The 19325-nt window shown below is 43.8% G+C and overlaps 2 protein-coding genes across 5 annotated transcripts in view; one reads left to right on the forward strand and one right to left on the reverse strand.

Annotated features, from left to right (window-relative positions):
* tsc1a (TSC complex subunit 1a) overlaps positions 1 to 5595 on the reverse strand; it is an 18788-nt gene extending 13193 nt beyond the window's left edge. For all 4 annotated transcript variants that reach the window (XM_079161879.1, XM_079161878.1, XM_079161877.1 and 1 more), the window contains exons 1-4: positions 5563 to 5595; positions 4614 to 4731; positions 807 to 910; positions 573 to 725 (exon numbers count right to left, since the gene is read on the reverse strand). In XM_079161879.1, coding sequence (XP_079018005.1) covers positions 573 to 725; positions 807 to 910; positions 4614 to 4725 — 369 coding nt within the window. In that variant the 5' untranslated portion in view covers positions 4726 to 4731; positions 5563 to 5595. The remainder of the gene's footprint in view (positions 1 to 572; positions 726 to 806; positions 911 to 4613; positions 4732 to 5562) is intronic.
* A 2479-nt stretch (positions 5596 to 8074) lies between these two features.
* Positions 8075 to 18153, forward strand: LOC306697820 (bile salt-activated lipase-like). Its single transcript, XM_079161885.1, has 12 exons — positions 8075 to 8185; positions 8356 to 8503; positions 9068 to 9187; positions 10433 to 10630; positions 11803 to 11933; positions 14840 to 14947; positions 15180 to 15303; positions 15389 to 15575; positions 15760 to 15963; positions 16390 to 16587; positions 16880 to 16987; positions 17970 to 18153. The coding sequence occupies exons 1-12, from the start codon at positions 8126 to 8128 to the stop codon at positions 18067 to 18069; spliced, it is 1686 nt and encodes a 561-aa protein (XP_079018011.1). The 5' UTR covers positions 8075 to 8125; the 3' UTR covers positions 18070 to 18153.
* Positions 18154 to 19325: the final 1172 nt, after the last annotated feature.

The raw sequence follows: 19325 nt of genomic DNA on the forward strand, positions 1-19325 counted from the left end.
CGCTATCGAGCTGACATGATCGGCCTGCAGATGTCTTCAGGCCTGGACTCTCATCAATGTGACATCTGGTGAAGATCTGATGATGTGAGTCGAGTTACAGCAGTTTATTCGTTCATGGCGAATAGTTTTTTTTTGCAGCCACGGATACAAAGTACGATAACTTTTTGATCTTTGAGTAACTCTGAAATGCTGAAGGTCTGAAGAGCAGACTGACCACATCTGAAGTGGATCGGGTTAAATCTCTAGGAGTGCGTTAAAGTAGGGCTCCTTGAAACGGTCCAAAAACGTCATACAATTAAAAATGACCGACTTCCTGTTTGGTTTAGTGAAAAATTCCTGGAGGAGTTTTTCACAAATTTCGCAAATTCTGGCTTGCGAGCCAAATTTCAAAATGTTTCCAGTATCCCAAACACTATAATAAACAATAGAATAACAATACTCTACGTCGGTGCTCGGGCCCTAACTAGTATTAGTTTGAGTACTAGCATTAGTTCTAGTACAAGTATTAGTACTAGTACTAGTACTAGTTTGAGTACTAGCATTAGTAGTATCACTCACAGTAGTACTTGTACCTTGAGGCAGCGCAGCAGCGACGGCAGCAGAGCCGAGCGGCTGATGTGATGAACCCACGGAGGCTGTTTCCGGATCAGGTGACCCAGCAGGGTCAGACCGGCCAGTCTGGATCCTGGTCTGTTCAGAGACTCGTTCAGCTTCTCCAGCAGCGGCTGACGAACCGTCACAACGTGATTATGATCATAAACAACACAGATCACTATAAACATATACAGCAACCAGAGTCAGCTGACCTTGTGATGAGGCTCTCTGATGGAGGACAGGAGGAGCACCACCTGGGACGAGGACGAGTCCAGGTAATACTCCACCAGAGAGGACAGGACAGCACCTCCTCTGTCTGGGAGGACACACTACAAGTCACACTGGGCTCTGTTTAGATACCCACAATGCATTGCAATGTGGGCCTAACGCCATACTTGTTTCAATCATGGACCAAAGAAGAACATCAAATGTGTAAATGTACAATATATACTAGTGTCCCACAGAGACAACAAATACTACTGAAGACATATGGACACACATACAGGTACAAGGCAGGTAGAGACAGGTAGGAGACAGGTAGGAGACAAGTAGGAGACAAGTAGGAGACAAGTTGGAGACAAGTAGGAGACAAGTAGGAGACAGGTATGAGACAGGTAAAGACAGGTAGGAGACAGGTAGGAGACAGGTAGGAGACAAGTTGGAGACAAGTAGGAGACAGGTAGGAGACAGGTTGGAGACAAGTAGGAGACAGGTATGAGACAGGTAAAGACAGGTAGGAGACAGGTAGGAGACAGGTAGGAGACAAGTAGGAGACAAGTTGGAGACAAGTAGGAGACAAGTAGGAGACAGGTTGGAGACAAGTAGGAGACAGGTATGAGACAGGTAAAGACAGGTAGGAGACAGGTAGGAGACAGGTAGGAGACGAGTTGGAGACAAGTAGGAGACAGGTAGGAGACAGGTATGAGACAGGTAAAGACAGGTAGGAGACAAGTAGGAGACAGGTATGAGACAGGTAAAGACAGGTAGGAGACAAGTAGGAGACAAGTTGGAGACAAGTAGGAGACAAGTAGGAGACAGGTTGGAGACAAGTAGGAGACAAGTTGGAGACAAGTAGGAGACAAGTAGGAGACAGGTAGGAGACAGGTTGGAGACAAGTAGGAGACAAGTTGGAGACAAGTAGGAGACAGGTAGGAGACAGGTAAAGACAGGTAGGAGACAAGTAGGAGACAGGTAGGAGACAAGTAGGAGACAAGTTGGAGACAAGTAGGAGACAAGTAGGAGACAGGTTGGAGACAAGTAGGAGACAAGTTGGAGAAAAGTAGGAGACAAGTAGGAGACAGGTAGGAGACAAGTAGGAGACAAGTTGGAGACAAGTAGGAGACAGGTAAAGACAGGTAGGAGACAAGTAGGAGACAGGTAGGAGACAAGTAGGAGACAAGTTGGAGACAAGTAGGAGACAGGTAGGAGACAGGTATGAGACAGGTAAAGACAGGTAGGAGACAGGTATGAGACAGGTAAAGACAGGTAGGAGACAAGTAGGAGACAGGTATGAGACAGGTAAAGACAGGTAGTAGACAAGTAGGAGACAGGTAGGAGACAAGTAGGAGACAAGTTGGAGACAAGTAGGAGACAAGTAGGAGACAGGTTGGAGACAAGTAGGAGACAAGTAGGAGACAGGTAGGAGACAGGTAAAGACAGGTAGGAGACAGGTAGGAGACAGGTAGGAGACAAGTAGGAGACAAGTTGGAGACAAGTAGGAGACAGGTAGGAGACAGGTATGAGACAGGTAAAGACAGGTAGGAGACAAGTAGGAGACAGGTAGGAGACAAGTAGGAGACAGGTAGGAGACAAGTAGGAGACAAGTTGGAGACAATAGGAGACAAGTAGGAGACAGGTAGGAGACAAGTAGGAGACAAGTTGGAGACAGGTAAAGACAGGTAGGAGACAAGTAGGAGACAGGTAGGAGACAAGTAGGAGACAAGTTGGAGACAGGTAGGAGACAGGTAGGAGACAGGTAAAGACAGGTAGGAGACAAGTAGGAGACGGGTAGGAGACAAGTAGGAGACAAGTAGGAGACAGGTTGGAGACAAGTAGGAGACAGGTTGGAGACAAGTAGGAGACAGGTATGAGACAGGTAAAGACAGGTAGGAGACAAGTAGGAGACAGGTAGGAGACAAGTAGGAGACAAGTTGGAGACAAGTAGGAGACAAGTAGGAGACAGGTAGGAGACAAGTAGGAGACAGGTAGGAGACAAGTAGGAGACAAGTTGGAGACAAGTAGGAGACAAGTAGGAGACAAGTTGGAGACAAGTAGGAGACAGGTAGGAGACAAGTAGGAGACAAGTTGGAGACAATAGGAGACAAGTAGGAGACAGGTAGGAGACAAGTAGGAGACAAGTTGGAGACAAGTAAGAGACAGGTAGGAGACAGGTAAAGACAGGTAGGAGACAAGTAGGAGACAGGTAGGAGACAAGTAGGAGACAAGTTGGAGACAAGTAGGAGACAAGTAGGAGACAGGTAGGAGACAGGTATGAGACAGGTAGGAGACAAGTAGGAGACAGGTAGGAGACAAGTAGGAGACAAGTTGGAGACAAGTAGGAGACAAGTAGGAGACAGGTAGGAGACAGGTATGAGACAGGTAAAGACAGGTAGGAGACAAGTAGGAGACAGGTATGAGACAGGTAAAGACAGGTAGGAGACAAGTAGGAGACAGGTAGGAGACAAGTAGGAGACAAGTTGGAGACAAGTAGGAGACAAGTAGGAGACAGGTTGGAGACAAGTAGGAGACAGGTATGAGACAGGTAAAGACAGGTAGGAGACAAGTAGGAGACAGGTAGGAGACAAGTAGGAGACAAGTTGGAGACAAGTAGGAGACAAGTAGGAGACAGGTAGGAGACAAGTAGGAGACAAGTTGGAGACAAGTAGGAGACAGGTATGAGACAGGTAAAGACAGGTAGGAGACAAGTAGGAGACAGGTAGGAGACAAGTAGGAGACAAGTTGGAGACAAGTAGGAGACAGGTAGGAGACAGGTAAAGACAGGTAGGAGACAAGTAGGAAACGGGTAGGAGACAAGTAGGAGACAAGTAGAAGACAGGTAGGAGACAGGTAGGAGACAAGTAGGAGACAAGTAGGAGACAGGTAGGAGACAGGTAGGAGACAGGGAGGAGACAAGTAGGAGACAGGTAGGAGACAGGTAGGAGACAGGTAGAGACAGGTAGGAGACAGGTAGGAGACAGGTAGGAGACAAGTAGGAGACAGGTAGAGACAGGTAGGAGTCAGGTAGGAGACAGGTAGAGACAGGTAGGAGACAGGTAGGAGACAGGTAGGAGACAGGTAGAGACAGGTAGAGACAGGTAGGAGACAAGTAGGAGACAGGTAGATACAGGTAGGAGACAAGTAGGAGACAGGTAGAGACAGGTAGGAGACAGGTAGGAGACAGGTAGGAGACAGGTAGGAGACAGGTAAAAGACAGGTAGGAGACAGGTAGAGACAGGTAGGAGACAAGTAGGAGACAGGTAGAGACAGGTAGGAGACAGGTAGAGACAGGTAGGAGACAGGTAGGAGACAGGTAGAGACAGGTAGGAGACAGGTAGGAGACAGGTAGAGACAGGTAGGAGACAAGTAGGAGACAGGTAGAGACAGGTAGGAGACAGGTAGGAGACAAGTAGTCACAGGTAGGAGACAGGTAGGAGACAGGTAGAGACAGGTAGGAGACAAGTAGGAGACAAGTAGGAGACAGGTAGGAGACAGGTAGGAGACAGGTAAAGACAGGTAAAGACAGGTAGGAGACAGGTAGGAGACAGGTAGGAGACAGGTAGAGACAGGTAGGAGACAAGTAGGAGACAGGTAGGAGACAGGTAAAGACAGGTAGGAGACAGGTAGGAGACAGGTAGGAGACAGGTAGAGACAGGTAGGAGACAAGTAGGAGACAGGTAGGAGACAGGTAGAGACAGGTAGGAGACAAGTAGGAGACAGGTAGAGACAGGTAGGAGACAAGTAGGAGACAGGTAGGAGACAAGTAGAGTCGGACAGACTCAGGGAGACTCAGGGAGACTCACCTGTGCTCAACTGCTGATTGACAGCTGCTCTGACTTGCTCCGCCTCCTGCAGCTCTGGACTGTCCAATGAGAGCAGCAGCTCAGTGATGCTCACCTGCAGACTGGACATCATGGACACCTGGAGACAGACACAGAGACACTACACGTCTACCTCAAGCTGAGAACCTTCACTCATCTGATACAGGTGAGCTCACACCTGGGACAGGTGTATTATGATAAGATAATCCTTTATTATGGGATGTACTGAAGACAGTTTAAATGCAGTACTGTACTTGTAATAGAGTATTTATACTCTGTTACTTAGGCAGTTAAGTACAATTCTATGGTTTTTGTATTTTACTTGTGTATTTCCATTTCCTGCTACTTTATACTTCTACTTGTACTACATTTCAGAGGTAACTATTGTACTTTTTTACTGCACTCATTTTATGTTATCAATATAAAAACACAATCAACTAATAAAGTATTAATACAATATTTATCATTCTGAAAAATAAATACTTTTACTTCAGCTACTTTAAGTATGTTTAGATATTAATACTTTTGTACTTTTAGTAAAGTAAAGTTTCTGAATGCAGTACTTTTACTGTAACAGAGTATTTGTACACTGTGGTATTAGTACTTCTACTGCAGTAAAATATCTGACTACTTCTTCTGTATAAGTACATGTAGTAGTAGTACTCTGTGTGTTACGTCATCTCTGTGTGATGCCACTGTTAGGGAATTACGTGACGTCACACATCTGAAGTTAGTTGAAGAGTTCTTATTAAAGCTAAGCTAACAGTTAGCATTAGTGATAAACATCTCAGAGTTTGCATTGGTTCACAGCTAACAGCAGGATGCTAAGCTAACATGTTAGCAGCTAGTATGTCAGTCCGCTATGTGTTCTGGAGGTTAGCATGTTAGCTAACGGAGCTAAGTGTAATAAAGTGAAGTTTCCGTCGGTTACCTTCAGACCTGTTGATCCGAGCAGTGCGCGGCCATGTTGAGCAACACGAAGCCCCGCCCACCCAGCTGCTCTCAGGAGACGTCACGAGGCGTTCAGGGCCGGAGGAGAAGATGGGACAAACAAGAGAGACCGACAAAACGTTTCTTTATCGACTTTGATGAAGAGCAAATAATTAATGGAGCTAATATATTTACCTGTGTGTGTGTATGTGTGTATGTGTGTGTGTGTGTGTGTGTGTGTGTGTGTGTGTGTGTGTGTGTATGTGTGTGTGTGTGTGTGTGTGTGTGTGTGTATGTGTGTGTATGTGTGTGTGTGTGTGTGTGTATCTGTGTGTGTGTGTGTGTGTGTGGGTGTGTGTGTGTGTGTATGTGTGTGTGTGTATGTGTGTGTATGTGTGTGTGTGTATGTGTGTGTGTGTGTGTGTGTGGGTGTGTGTGTGTATGTGTGTGTATGTGTGTGTGTGTATGTGTGTGTGTGTGTGTGTGTGTGTGTGTGTGTGTGTGTGTGTGTGTGTGTGTGTGTGCAGCTGTGTGTTTTCTCAGGCTGATGATAAAAACTCAACTTTCAGGTCAGTTTGTTCCTCAGTTAGAGTCCAGGACAGTCCACTAGACCACTACACTCTACTAGACCACTACAGTCCACCACAGTCCACTACAGACCTCTACAGACCACTAAAGTCTACCACAGACCACTACAGACCACTAAAGTCTACCACAGACCACTACAGACCACTACAGACCACTACAGACCACTACAGACCACCACAGTCGTAGTGAAAATGACCAGACTTATATTATGAACATATGATGTCACAAACCTGCTCCCGCTCCTGTATAATGAGCATAAAACGTCTCTCTAAGGCGTACCCAAAGTAAACTGAGAGCTGTTCTTGAACCATGTGGACTACATGTGTGGTTCTGGTCTCTTTTGAAAGGAAACACTCTGAAGTGTTTCCCAACAGTCAGAATCACTGTGAGTGCTGCTGGCATTGAGTAGTAGAAGTTTGAAGGTTTGTATTTCAGATGAGTACAGCTGAGACTCATTAGCTGTAAACACAACGGAGCCTCAGCAGGAAGCCTTCACTAGTCCAGGTTCACGTCTGATAACAACAACCTAGGCTGTGTGTAAATGTGTATTCATAACTCAAACTAAAGCTTATTTATGTCTAAATACAGTCACCTATAAGTTATTTCACCATCATTTAAGTCTTATACACTTTGCAATGAATGTAGGGACACAAGGACCTGACTGTCACAAGTGACTTCCTCTGGAAATCCAACCCCTGAACCTGCATAGCATTGTTTTCATCATTTCATTGGCTATACGAAGCGTGAGTCATCAGAACGGTCGGCTGTAATTGGCTCGAGCGTTGAGAGAAAGAAGAGAGGCGGCGCTGTTGATCAACGTGGACTCTCGTTGGCTGTTCTAGGCTCTGAGGAGCACATGAAGCTCCTCAGAGGTCAAATGAGGTGACAATCGAAGCGTCACAATGCAGCCGCCGTTTAGAGATACAGACAGCGCCGTGTTTACATGGAAAGTGAAGGTACATTGACAACATCGCTAGTCAGCATATCTGCCGGCTAATGCAACAGCAGTCCGTGGGTGTTTATGGACGTAATAATGAGTTTTGGACTAAATCTTTTACGGTTGGTGGTTTGACGAGACATTGGTTGAACCTGCTGCTGTGATTGTATCGTGAAATGTTTTGCATGAATCAACTCTCAAGAATCGTAGCTTTCTAACGAGATATCGCTTCAGTGCCTCCCTATAAATAGCCGTTGTGTACATGATGTACAGTAAACATTCCGATAGCCCGACCGGAGTGGTAACAGGTAAGGTATTTAAAGCTCAATAATACAACATGAACGTATTTCTATTGACTCCACATGGCTCTCAACATGGCAACGCCTGAGCCGGTGGCTAGCAGCTAACAGCGCTAACAACAGTTTGTGTAACACACAGACTGTTTATAAGAAGTGGACGTTTCGAATCCTCCAGTTTAACAATTTGTCCGTCGCCATCTTGTTTTTATCAACCAGTGAACAGGAAGTGACCATATTAGGACTGAGGAGGAGTGACGTGTCTCTGGTAGAGACCTGTCAATCACCGTGTAGCCCCGCCCCTAAAGCATCCCCTGCTTTATGGTCTGTGTGACTCTAAATGGACCATCATTTACTAAATGAACATCATGCTGTATTGAAGAAGACTTGAAACTAGAGATTGAGACCATAAACTCATGTTTACAATGTTTACTGAGGTAATAAATCAAGAGAGAAGTAGAGTCATTTTCTCATAGACTTCTATACAACCAGAGGAGTCGCCCCCTGGTGGACACGAGAGAGAATGCAGCTTTAACACATGAAGCTCTGAAGAACTTTAAAGAACCGGAGGTTTGTCTCCTGGTGCTACTGTTCCTTTAAATCTGAGTTTATCTTCAGCAAAGCTGTTGGAGATAAGAAGTTTCATCAGTGAACACAGTATAAATACCAGCAGAGGGTCAGAGAGAGAAAGAGAGAGAGACAGAGAGACACAGAGAGACAGACAGACAGAGAGAGACAGACAGATGATGATGTTATTGGTGCTTCTGTTCGGTATCTGTCTGAACTCAGCCTCAGCTGCAAATGTGAGTGTTACTTTATCACATATTTATATTTTACTGTATGGAATACATATGTTGAGTGTCACATTAAACTAACAGTGTTGATGATATCTCTATATATACTGTATATGTGTGTGCGTGTGTGTGTGTGTGTGTGTGTGTGTGTGTGTGTGTGTGTGTGTGTGTGTGTGTAGCTGGGGGTGGTGCAGACTGAGGGGGGGCAGGTGGAGGGGCGGAGGCACAGGATGGGTCTGTTCAGGTCCGTGGACGTCTTTAAAGGCGTCCCCTTCGCTGACGTCCCCGGAAAGTGGGAGAAACCTAAACCTCACCCCGGATGGAGCGGTAGGTCACTGATGGTCTGCAGTGATGTCACAGTGTGTGATGTAATGAGACGGACGGTTAAACGGTTTGTTTAGACCTAAACAGGGTGAATCCACAGTAACGGGGTGAACGCACAGTAACGGGGTGAACGCACAGTAACGGGGTGAACGCACAGTAACGGGGTGAACCCACAGTAACGGGGTGAACGCACAGTAACGGGGTGAACCCACAGTAACGGGGTGAACCCACAGTAACGGGGTGAACCCACAGTAACGGGGTGAACGCACAGTAACAGGGTGGACGCACAGTAACGGGGTGGACGCACAGTAACGGGGTGGACGCTGATAGAAGTAAACCTGGCTGAAATGGCACCGAATAGTAGGAATGACCCAAATATTAAAATAATGTGGTTAGCTTAGCTTAGCATAAAGACTGGAAACAGAGGGAAACAGCTAGCCTGGCTCTACAGATCAATGAAACATGTTTATTACAGATACACATGTGAAGCTCTCTGTGTTTAAGATGTTAATCAGTTGAAGAAACAAAATAAAAGATGGAATTGAATTCACGTGTGTTGTTTTCCAGGAACCCTGAAGGCTGATAAGTATCGAGATCGCTGCCTGCAGGTGACGCTGCTGCAGACAAAAACCCGGGGCAGCGATGACTGTCTTTACCTGAACATCTTTGTTCCACAGGGACGGAAATGTAGGTAACACACACACACACGCATTTCTATCTTTGTGAGGACCCTCATACATATTATGACGATGATGTTGACTTGGCGATGACATTGACGTTGACGATAACGATGGCGATGACGATGGTGATGATGTTGAAGTTGACGTTGACGTTGACGATGACGATGATGTTGACTTGGCGATGACATTGACGTTGACGATGACGATGATGTTGACTTGGCGATGACATTGACGTTGACGATGACGATAACGATGGTGATGACGATGGTGATGATGTTGAAGTTGACGTTGACGATGACGATGACGATGGTGATGACGATGACGATGACGATGATGATGACGATGGTGATGACGTTGACGTTGACGATGACGATGGTGATGACGATGACGATGGCGATGACGTTGACGATGACGATAACGATGGTGATGACGATGACGATGACGATGATGATGACGATGGTGATGACGATAACGATGGTGATGACGATGACGATGACGATGATGATGACGATGACGATGACGATAACGATGGTGATGACGATGGTGATGATGTTGAAGTTGACGTTGACGATGACGATAACGATGGTGATGACGATGACGATGACGATGATGATGACGATGGTGATGACGTTGACGTTGACGATGACGATGGTGATGACGATGACGATGGCGATGACGTTGATGATGACGTTGACGTTGACGTTGACGTTGACGTTGATGTTGACGTTGACGATGACGATGACGATGATGTTGACGATGATGTTGACAATGACGATGATGTTGGCGATGACATTGACATTGACGTTGACGATGACATTGACGTTGACATTGACGTTGACGATGACATTGACGTTGACGATGACGATGACGATGATGTTGACGATGATGTTGACAATGACGATGATGTTGGCGATGACATTGACATTGACGTTGACGATGACATTGACGTTGACATTGACGTTGACGATGGCGATGACGATAACGATGGCGATGACGTTGATGATGACGTTGACGTTGACGTTGACGATGACGATGATGTTGGCAATGACGTTGACGTTGATGTTGACAATGACGATGATGATGTTGGCGATGACGTTGACGTTGACGTCGTCATTGGTGTTGACGATGGCGATGACGATGATGTTGGCGATGACGTTGATGTTGACGTTGACTTGACGATGGCGATGACGTTGGTGATGACGTTGACGATGACGATGGTGATGATGATCATCGACCTTTTCGTCTCCGCCAGTGTCGACTAACCTCCCGGTGATGGTCTACCTGTTCGGGGGGGCCTTCCTGTTGGGGGCCTCCAATGACTTGGCGATCCTCGGGGACTCTCTGTATGACGGCAAGGAGCTGGCCGACCGTGGCGACGTCATCGTCGTCACAGTGAACTACCGAGTCGGCACGATGGGGTTCCTCAGCACCGGAGACGCCCGCCTGCCAGGTCTGACCAATCAGCTGTTATTGATCTGCTATCGATTGACTTGGTTAAAGGTCTGAGCCAAAGCTCCACCGGTTAGACACTCAGAGGGAAGTGAAGGATTCTGGGTCATGCTGGGATCCGTGTTTTGCTGCCTGCTGGTGATTTTCCCAGCATGCACCTGTGGTCAGAACGGCGGTGTGTTTGAGGTCTTATCGGTGTAGATAAAAGTGTTAGTTCAGCTGGTGTGACATGAAACAAGGTCTCAGGTGATGAAGACGAAGGTCGAACACAGTGAAGATCATAATAATAATAACATGAAGTTAATGCGTTATTATCGCGTTAACGCATTCATTCATTAACGCCGACAATTATTTTATTGCGCATTAACGCAGTTGTTTTATTTTTTATTATTAAGCGACATTTTTAACACAAGAACCGGCAGCGAGCGGTGAACAGCTGTTTGTGTGGCGTCTCTTCCTGCTGCTGCTGCCTCTATGTACCAACGTACATTTATAACAAACACCACACATATTACGTAATCAGCGTAGCATAGTGTCTGACCAACACACCATAAAAATAATGATTCATTTAAATTATTGTTTTAGAGTTTTAAAGTGTTTAGTTTGTAATATGTATAATAATCATATCATTTAGTTATCACTACTGAGAATTTAACAAACATTAAAACATGACGTAGATAGGTTTTGCAGTTTAAGATGTTTATTTAAATTCATCTCTGACACACATGAAGATAAAGTTGTGAACACGCTGAATATCTATGATCAGAATCATTATAACTGTGTTATAACTGCTGCTGTGTGAAGAGAATCCTGCTGTTAACAAGAACCTGATGAGTTTAACGTGTTTAAACCAAATGTTGTTGACCTTTAGTTCATAGAGCAGCACTTTAACATAAAAGTAAACAATACACTACTTTAGATTTCATTACTGAACTTTGAGCATAACAATGAGATTAATCGCAAAAAAATTATGCGATTAATCGCGATTAAAAATGTTAATCGTTGCCCAGCACCAATGCACAGAATCACATGGGTCATGGGTCAGCCTAGGTCTGGTCCTGGTCCTGGTCTAAGGTGTGTATCTGGTCCTGGTCTGAGGTGTGTATTTGGTCCTGGTCTGAGCTGTGGTTCTGGTCCTGGTCTGAGGTTTCAGGTGGTCCTTTCTCCCCATAGGGAACTACGGTCTGTGGGACCAGCACGCTGGGATCTCGTGGGTCCGGAGGAACATCGCTGCGTTCGGAGGAAACCCCGAAAACATCACCGTCTTCGGCCAATCAGCCGGAGGCGTCAGCGCCAGCTTTCAGGTCAGAGGTCAGAGGTCAGAGGTCACCACAGCTGACCTTCAGGACCTTTTGTTGTTGAGTCGAATTCTTTAAAGTCACCAGGAAGGTTGTTAAGTTCAGGCAAGGTTTTCAAAGTAAAATCATTCATCATTTAAGTAAAATCTTTGTCTACAAGATAAATGATGAGATGATGAGATGATGAGATGATGAGATGATGATGATGAGATGATGATGATAAGATGATGATGAGATGATGATGAGATGATGATGATAAGATGATGTTGATGAGATGATGATGAGATGATGTTGATATTGAGATGATGTTGATGATGTTGATGATGAGATGATGAGATGATGATGATGAGATGATGATGAGATGATGTTGATGAGATGATGATGAGATGATGTTGATATTGAGATGATGTTGATGATGTTGATGATGAGATGATGTTGATATTGAGATGATGTTGATGATGAGATGATGAGATGATGTTGATGAGATGATGATGATGACGATGAGATGATGATGATGAGATGATGATGATGAGATGATGATGATGAGATGTTGATGATGAGATGATGATGATGAGATGATGAGATGATGATGATGAGATGATGAGATGATGATGAGATGATGTTGATATTGAGATGATGTTGATGATGTTGATGATGAGATGATGAGATGATGTTGATGAGATGATGATGATGATGAGATGATGATGATGAGATGATGATGATGATGATGATGAGATGATGAGATGATGTTGATGATGAGATGATGATGATGATGATGAGATGATGAGATGATGTTGATGATGAGATGATGAGATGATGAGATGATGATGATATTGATGATGAGATGATGTTGATGATGAGATGATGAGATGATGTTGATATTGATGATGAGATGATGAGATGATGTTGATGAGATGATGATGATGAGATGATGATGTTGATATTGAGATGATGATGATGATGAGATGATGATGATGAGATGATGATGATGATGATGATGAGATGATGAGATGATGTTGATGATGAGATGATGATGATGATGATGAGATGATGAGATGATGTTGATGATGAGATGATGAGATGATGAGATGATGATGATATTGATGATGAGATGATGTTGATGATGAGATGATGAGATGATGTTGATATTGATGATGAGATGATGAGATGATGTTGATGAGATGATGATGATGAGATGATGATGTTGATATTGAGATGATGTTGATGATGTTGATGATGAGATGATGTTGATGAGATGATGATGATGAGATGATGATGATGAGATGTTGATGATGAGATGATGATGATGAGATGATGAGATGATGATGAGATGATGTTGATATTGAGATGATGTTGATGATGTTGATGATGAGATGATGAGATGATGTTGATGAGATGATGATGATGATGAGATGATGATGATGAGATGATGATGATGAGATGATGATGATGAGATGATGAGATGATGTTGATGATGAGATGATGAGATGATGATGATATTGATGATGAGATGATGTTGATGATGAGATGATGTTGATATTGATGATGAGATGATGTTGATGATGAGATGATGAGATGATGTTGATATTGATGATGAGATGATGTTGATATTGATGATGAGATGATGTTGATATTGATGATGAGATGATGTTGATGATGAGATGATGAGATGATGTTGATATTGATGATGAGATGATGTTGATATTGATGATGAGATGATGTTGATGATGAGATGATGAGATGATGTTGATATTGATGATGAGATGATGTTGATGATGAGATGATGTTGATGATGTTGATGATGAGATGATGAGATGATGAGATGATGAGATGATGATGAGATGATGATGATGATGAGATGATGATGATGATGAGATGATGATGATGATGATGAGATGATGTTGATATTGAGATGATGTTGATGATGTTGATGATGAGATGATGAGATGATGTTGATGAGATGATGATGAGATGATGATGATGATGAGATGATGTTGATATTGAGATGATGTTGATGATGTTGATGATGAGATGATGAGATGATGTTGATGAGATGATGATGATGATGAGATGATGATGCTGAGATGATGATGATGAGATGATGATGATGAGATGATGAAATGATGTTGATGATGAGATGATGAGATGATGATGATGATGATGAGATGATGAGATGATGTTGATGATGAGATGATGAGATGATGATGATATTGATGATGAGATGATGTTGATGATGAGATGATGAGATGATGTTGATATTGATGATGAGATGATGAGATGATGTTGATGATGTTGATATTGATGATGAGATGATGTTGATGATCAGATGATGAGATGATGTTGATGATGAGATGATGTTGATGAGATGATGATGATGAGATGATGAGATGATGTTGATGATGAGATGATGTTGATGAGATGATGATGATGAGATGATGATGATGAGATGTTGATGATGAGATGATGATGATGAGATGATGAGATGATGTTGATGATGAGATGATGTTGATGAGATGATGATGATGAGATGATGATGATGAGATGTTGATGATGAGATGATGATGATGAGATGATGAGATGATGTTGATGATGAGATGATGTTGATGACTGCAGGAATGATTTGGAATAAAACAGGATTAAAAGAACAATAGAAACAGTTTGTAACTGATCTCCGGTCAGAAGTTCCTTCATTAGAACACTGTTTTATATCTGAGGATGAATCAATATGTGACCTGATCTTTGTCTAACACCTGTCCTCTGTCTGTCTCTCTGTCTCTACGTCTGTCTCTCTCTCTCTGTCTCCCTCTGTCTCTGTTTTTTTTCTCCCTCTCTGTCTCTCTCTCCATGTCTCTCTCTCCCTGTGTGTCTCCCTGTCCCTCTCCTTGTCTCTTTACCCATCTCTCTCACCTCAGATGCTGTCCCCCTACAGTAAAGGTTTATTCCGTAGAGTGATCTCTCAGTGTGGAGTAGCTCTGAGTACCTGGGCTCTGCAGAAGAACCCCATGTCTCTCACCAAGAAGGTCCATGACCACCATCACCGTCTGTAGATCTCATGAACACCACCACCGTCTGTAGATCTCATGAACACCACCACCGTCTGTAGATCTCATGAACACCACCACAGTCTGTAGATCTCATGAAAACCACCACAGTCTGTAGATCTCATGAAAACCACCACAGTCTGTAGATCTCATGAATGTGGATCAAACAGATTCTTTCTCTTTGTTAAAATGTCGCTCTTACTTTCTGTAGATCGCTCGTAAAGTCGGCTGCTGGAGAAGCAACGAAGACGAGATGTTGGCATGTCTGAAGTTGAGCGACCCGGTTGGTCTCACTATGGCTGGAAAAATCGATGTTCTGCTGATTCTGGGAAAAGGTGAGAACATCTGGAAGAGACCAAACCACATCTGTATGAACTGAAACAAGACTTAGTCCATGTCCATCCCTCTGTCGTCCTGCAGGTGTGGTCATGGACCTCCTTGAACTGGCTCCGGTGATCGACGGCGACTTCATCCCAGATGAACCCAGTCGTCTGTTTAACAACACGGCTCAGTTTGACTACATGGCCGGAGTGAACAGCATGGACGGACACATGTTTGCCGGAGTCGACGTTCCGTCTATCAACAAGAGAAATGGCAACACCACCATGTGAGTAAAGAAGAAACTACATAAAACGTTCAGTTTACAGGGATAATAACAGTGGTCAGTGGTACATGACTCAAACTCAGTTTGTAGTTTGTTCTCTCAAGACTTAATGAAGTCGTGATGTTAAAGAGACTAAACGGAGACAGAACCTGTTGCGGTCGTGTAACCGTGTTCTGTTTGTCCTCAGAAAGGACGTGAGGGGTTTGCTGGCCGGTCTGACTAAAGAGAAGGGGACCGCCGCCGTCGACTCGGCCTACAACGTTTACTCGTCTCACTGGGGCTCGGCGCCGGAGCCGGCGGTGGTGAAGAAGACAGTGGCAGACATCGAGACTGACTTCCTGTTCCTGGTTCCCACGCAGATCGCCCTCCAGCTCCACGCCAACAACGCCAGGTGACCTCTGATCAGGTTCACCAGGTCTCTGAGGTCCTCTGATCAGGTTAATCTGGTCTCTGAGGTCCATTGCTTCTCTGAGGTCCTCTGATCAGGTTCATCTAGTCTCTGAGGTCCTCTGATCAGGTTCATCGGGTCTCTGAGGTCCTCTGATCAGGTTCATCGGGTCTCTGAAGTCCTCTGATCAGGTTCATCGGGTCTCTGAGGTCCTCTGATCAGGTTCATCGGGTCTCTGAGGTCCTCTGATGAGGTCTGGTGGTTCTTACTTGCTCCACGTTCAGGACTAAAGGAGACCGTGCTTTTGGGGTCGTAGCTCCTAAACTGTTAACATTAGCATCACAGAAATATGTGGTCTTGTTGCTGGTTTCAGTTCTTGAGTTTGGTGTTTAAAGATGACCAGAAGTGTCCGTTCTGTTTGTCCCTCAGAGGAGCCCGTACCTACTCCTACCTGTTCAACATGAAGACGCGTATCCCAGGATTCCCTCGCTGGGTGGAGGCGGAGCACGCTGAGGACCTGCAGTACGTGTTTGGTAAACCCTTCGCCACCCCGCTGGTCTACTTCCCCCGACACCGGGACTTGTCCGGGTACATGATCGCGTACTGGACCAACTTCGCAAGGACCGGGTAAAATCCCAGCATGCACTGCAAACACACATGTCAACACACCACGACCAGGTTTGCCTCTGATCGTGGTTTCTCACAGGCCAGACAAGAAATACTGGTCTCTACTGGTCTTTACTGAAAACTAGACCACTGGTCAGTATAGTTATTAAAACATGTCTAAAATGGTCTCTGAACTGGTTTGAAGTGGTCTGAGTTTGTTGGAAGTAGTCTGAACTGGTTAACACAGATCTGAAACGATGTAAACGGGTCTGAACTTTCTTAAACTGGTGTAATCTCTCACTGTCCTGTCCAGTGATCCCAGTAAAGGAGAGAGTAGAGTCCCGGTTCCCTGGCCCGCCTTCACCAAATACCACCAACCCTACCTGACCATCAACCACAAGATCACCAAGTCCTCCGTCAGGTACGACTCTGTACTCTAATGTAGACTATTGTAACTCTACTGTGTTTCTACTGTTCTCTACTGTACTCTACTGTGATTCTACTGTTCTCTACTGTACTCTACTGTGATTCTACTGTTCTCTACTGTACTCTACTGTGATTCTACTGTACTCTACTGTACTCTACTGTGATTCTACTGTACTCTACTGTACTCTACTGTGATTCTACTGTACTCTACTGTACTCTACTGTGTTTCTACTGTTCTCTACTCTACTCTACTGTGTTTCTACTGTTCTCTACTCTACTCTACTGTACTCTACTGTGTTTCTACTGTTCTCTACTGTACTCTACTGTGATTCTACTGTACTCTACTGTACTCTACTGTGATTCTACTCTACTCTACTGTACTCTACTGTGTTTATACTGTTCTCTACTCTACTCTACTGTGTTTCTACTGTTCTCTACTGTACTCTACTGTGATTCTACTCTACTCTACTGTACTCTACTGTGTTTATACTGTTCTCTACTGTACTCTACTGTGATTCTACTGTACTCTACTGTACTCTACTGTGATTCTACTGTACTCTACTGTACTCTACTGTGTTTCTACTGTTCTCTACTCTACTCTACTGTACTCTACTGTGTTTCTACTGTTCTCTACTCTACTCTACTGTACTCTACTGTGTTTATACTGTTCTCTACTGTTCTCTACTGTACTCTACTGTGTTTATACTGTTCTCTACTGTTCTCTACTGTACTCTACTGTGGTCTATTGTTATACTACTCGGATTCTACTATACTCAACCGTGGTCATTATGATTCTACTGTATTCTACTGTACTCTACAATGATTCTGCTGTATTTTAATGTGGCTCTGTTCTACCCTGCCAGTTGACTAGTCTTGTTTTTTATTCTATTCTATTCTACTGTATTTGATCAGTGAAGAGTAGATTTTTACTGTTGGAGTTTACGTGTTGAAAACATTTTGTCTGTTTCGTTCTTCAGCTACGACCTGAGATCAGAATACGTTTCCTACTGGACCAAAACCTACAGCAGCCTGCCGTCAGTCAGGAGAGGAGAAGAAGAAGAACAAGTTACAGAATAATTACCATGAGAATCAATGGGAGGAAAACTAACAACGCTGTGTTTTCTTCTTCTCTTATTTTAATAAATGAAGCTGAGCTCTGGACTCTGGGTATGTTATTTTATTATCATTTTATTTTTTAATCGATCGATCGATCAGTGATTGTAGTCACATTAAAGAACAGTAGAGTACAGTAGAATCATAGTAGAGTTCAGTAGAGTACAGTAGAATCATAGTAGAGTTCAGTAGAGTACAGTAGAATCATAGTAGAGTTCAGTAGAGTGCAGTTGAATAACAATAGACCATAGTAGAGTAAAGTAGAGTACAGTAGAATCACATTAGAATAAAGCAGAGAACAGTATAGTACCGTTTAATCACAGTTGGCTACAGTAGAGTACACTAAATATGTATATATATATATATATATATATTTATATATATAAAATATAATTATATGTATTCAATTTCCAGATCTATGGTAGGCGTGTTGTCTCACTTCCTGTTGTCTCACTTCCTGTTGTCTCACTTCCTGTCTCCAGCATATCTGTTGTCTGACAGCATCCTTTTGTAGCTCCAGCTAACCTGAGTTAATTGTGTGATATTCTTCAGTACAAGTGACTAATTAGCTGCTGTACATTTAAACATTTAAACTTATAACTCGCTCCATCTTTTAGCGACTTCTCGCTTAATCCAACAGTTGTTTACACGTTGTTCAGTTAGCTACCGTACTTTAGCTTAGCAGATAGCAATGGCATCTCTCTCTACCTCTCCTGCTTTCTCTTGCTCACTGTGTCACATGTTTAGTCATTCCTCTGCTTCTCTTAATGATAATAGAACATGTAATAAGTGTAGTTTATTCCTCTGCTTCTCTTAATTAATTTTAACCTCTAGGCCTATTTTGAGGCCTCTGCTCGAAGATTTCACACCCACACTCAAAGGGGCTTATCTCACAACCCGGCTCTTAGGCCATGACAAATATGGACAAGACACAGGGGGTGGTGGTAAATTAACGTATTTATTGTTAACCAAATAAGAAAGTAATTACCTTTGTGAAGTGTGTCGGTCAGTATATCAGTAGTGTGAGCATGGATGTGTGTGGGATGAAGTGTGGGGTGTTGTCAGCGAAACCAAAGAAGACAAAACCAAAGTATAATCGGCAGCCACTGGCAGAGATCACTCCAAGTATGTCAGAGCACGACTAGGGGCAGAGCAACACTGGAGCAGGGCTTTATGCTCCAGAACCAGGTGCTCTGCATCAGGCAATCAGCCATGATGTT

Source organism: Pholis gunnellus (genome assembly GCF_910591455.1).
Source record: "Pholis gunnellus genome assembly, chromosome: 6".
In the NCBI taxonomy this organism is placed as follows: domain Eukaryota; kingdom Metazoa; phylum Chordata; class Actinopteri; order Perciformes; family Pholidae; genus Pholis; species Pholis gunnellus.

Bases quoted from the DNA above. Each gene is read 5' to 3' on its own strand.
- LOC306697820 (XM_079161885.1), top strand. From the start codon at position 8,126: ATGATGATGTTATTGGTGCTTCTGTTCGGTATCTGTCTGAACTCAGCC. The intron at 14,948-15,179 runs GTCCATGACCAC...TACTTTCTGTAG, and splicing joins CCATGTCTCTCACCAAGAAG to ATCGCTCGTAAAGTCGGCTG. The intron at 15,304-15,388 runs GTGAGAACATCT...GTCGTCCTGCAG, and splicing joins TCTGCTGATTCTGGGAAAAG to GTGTGGTCATGGACCTCCTT.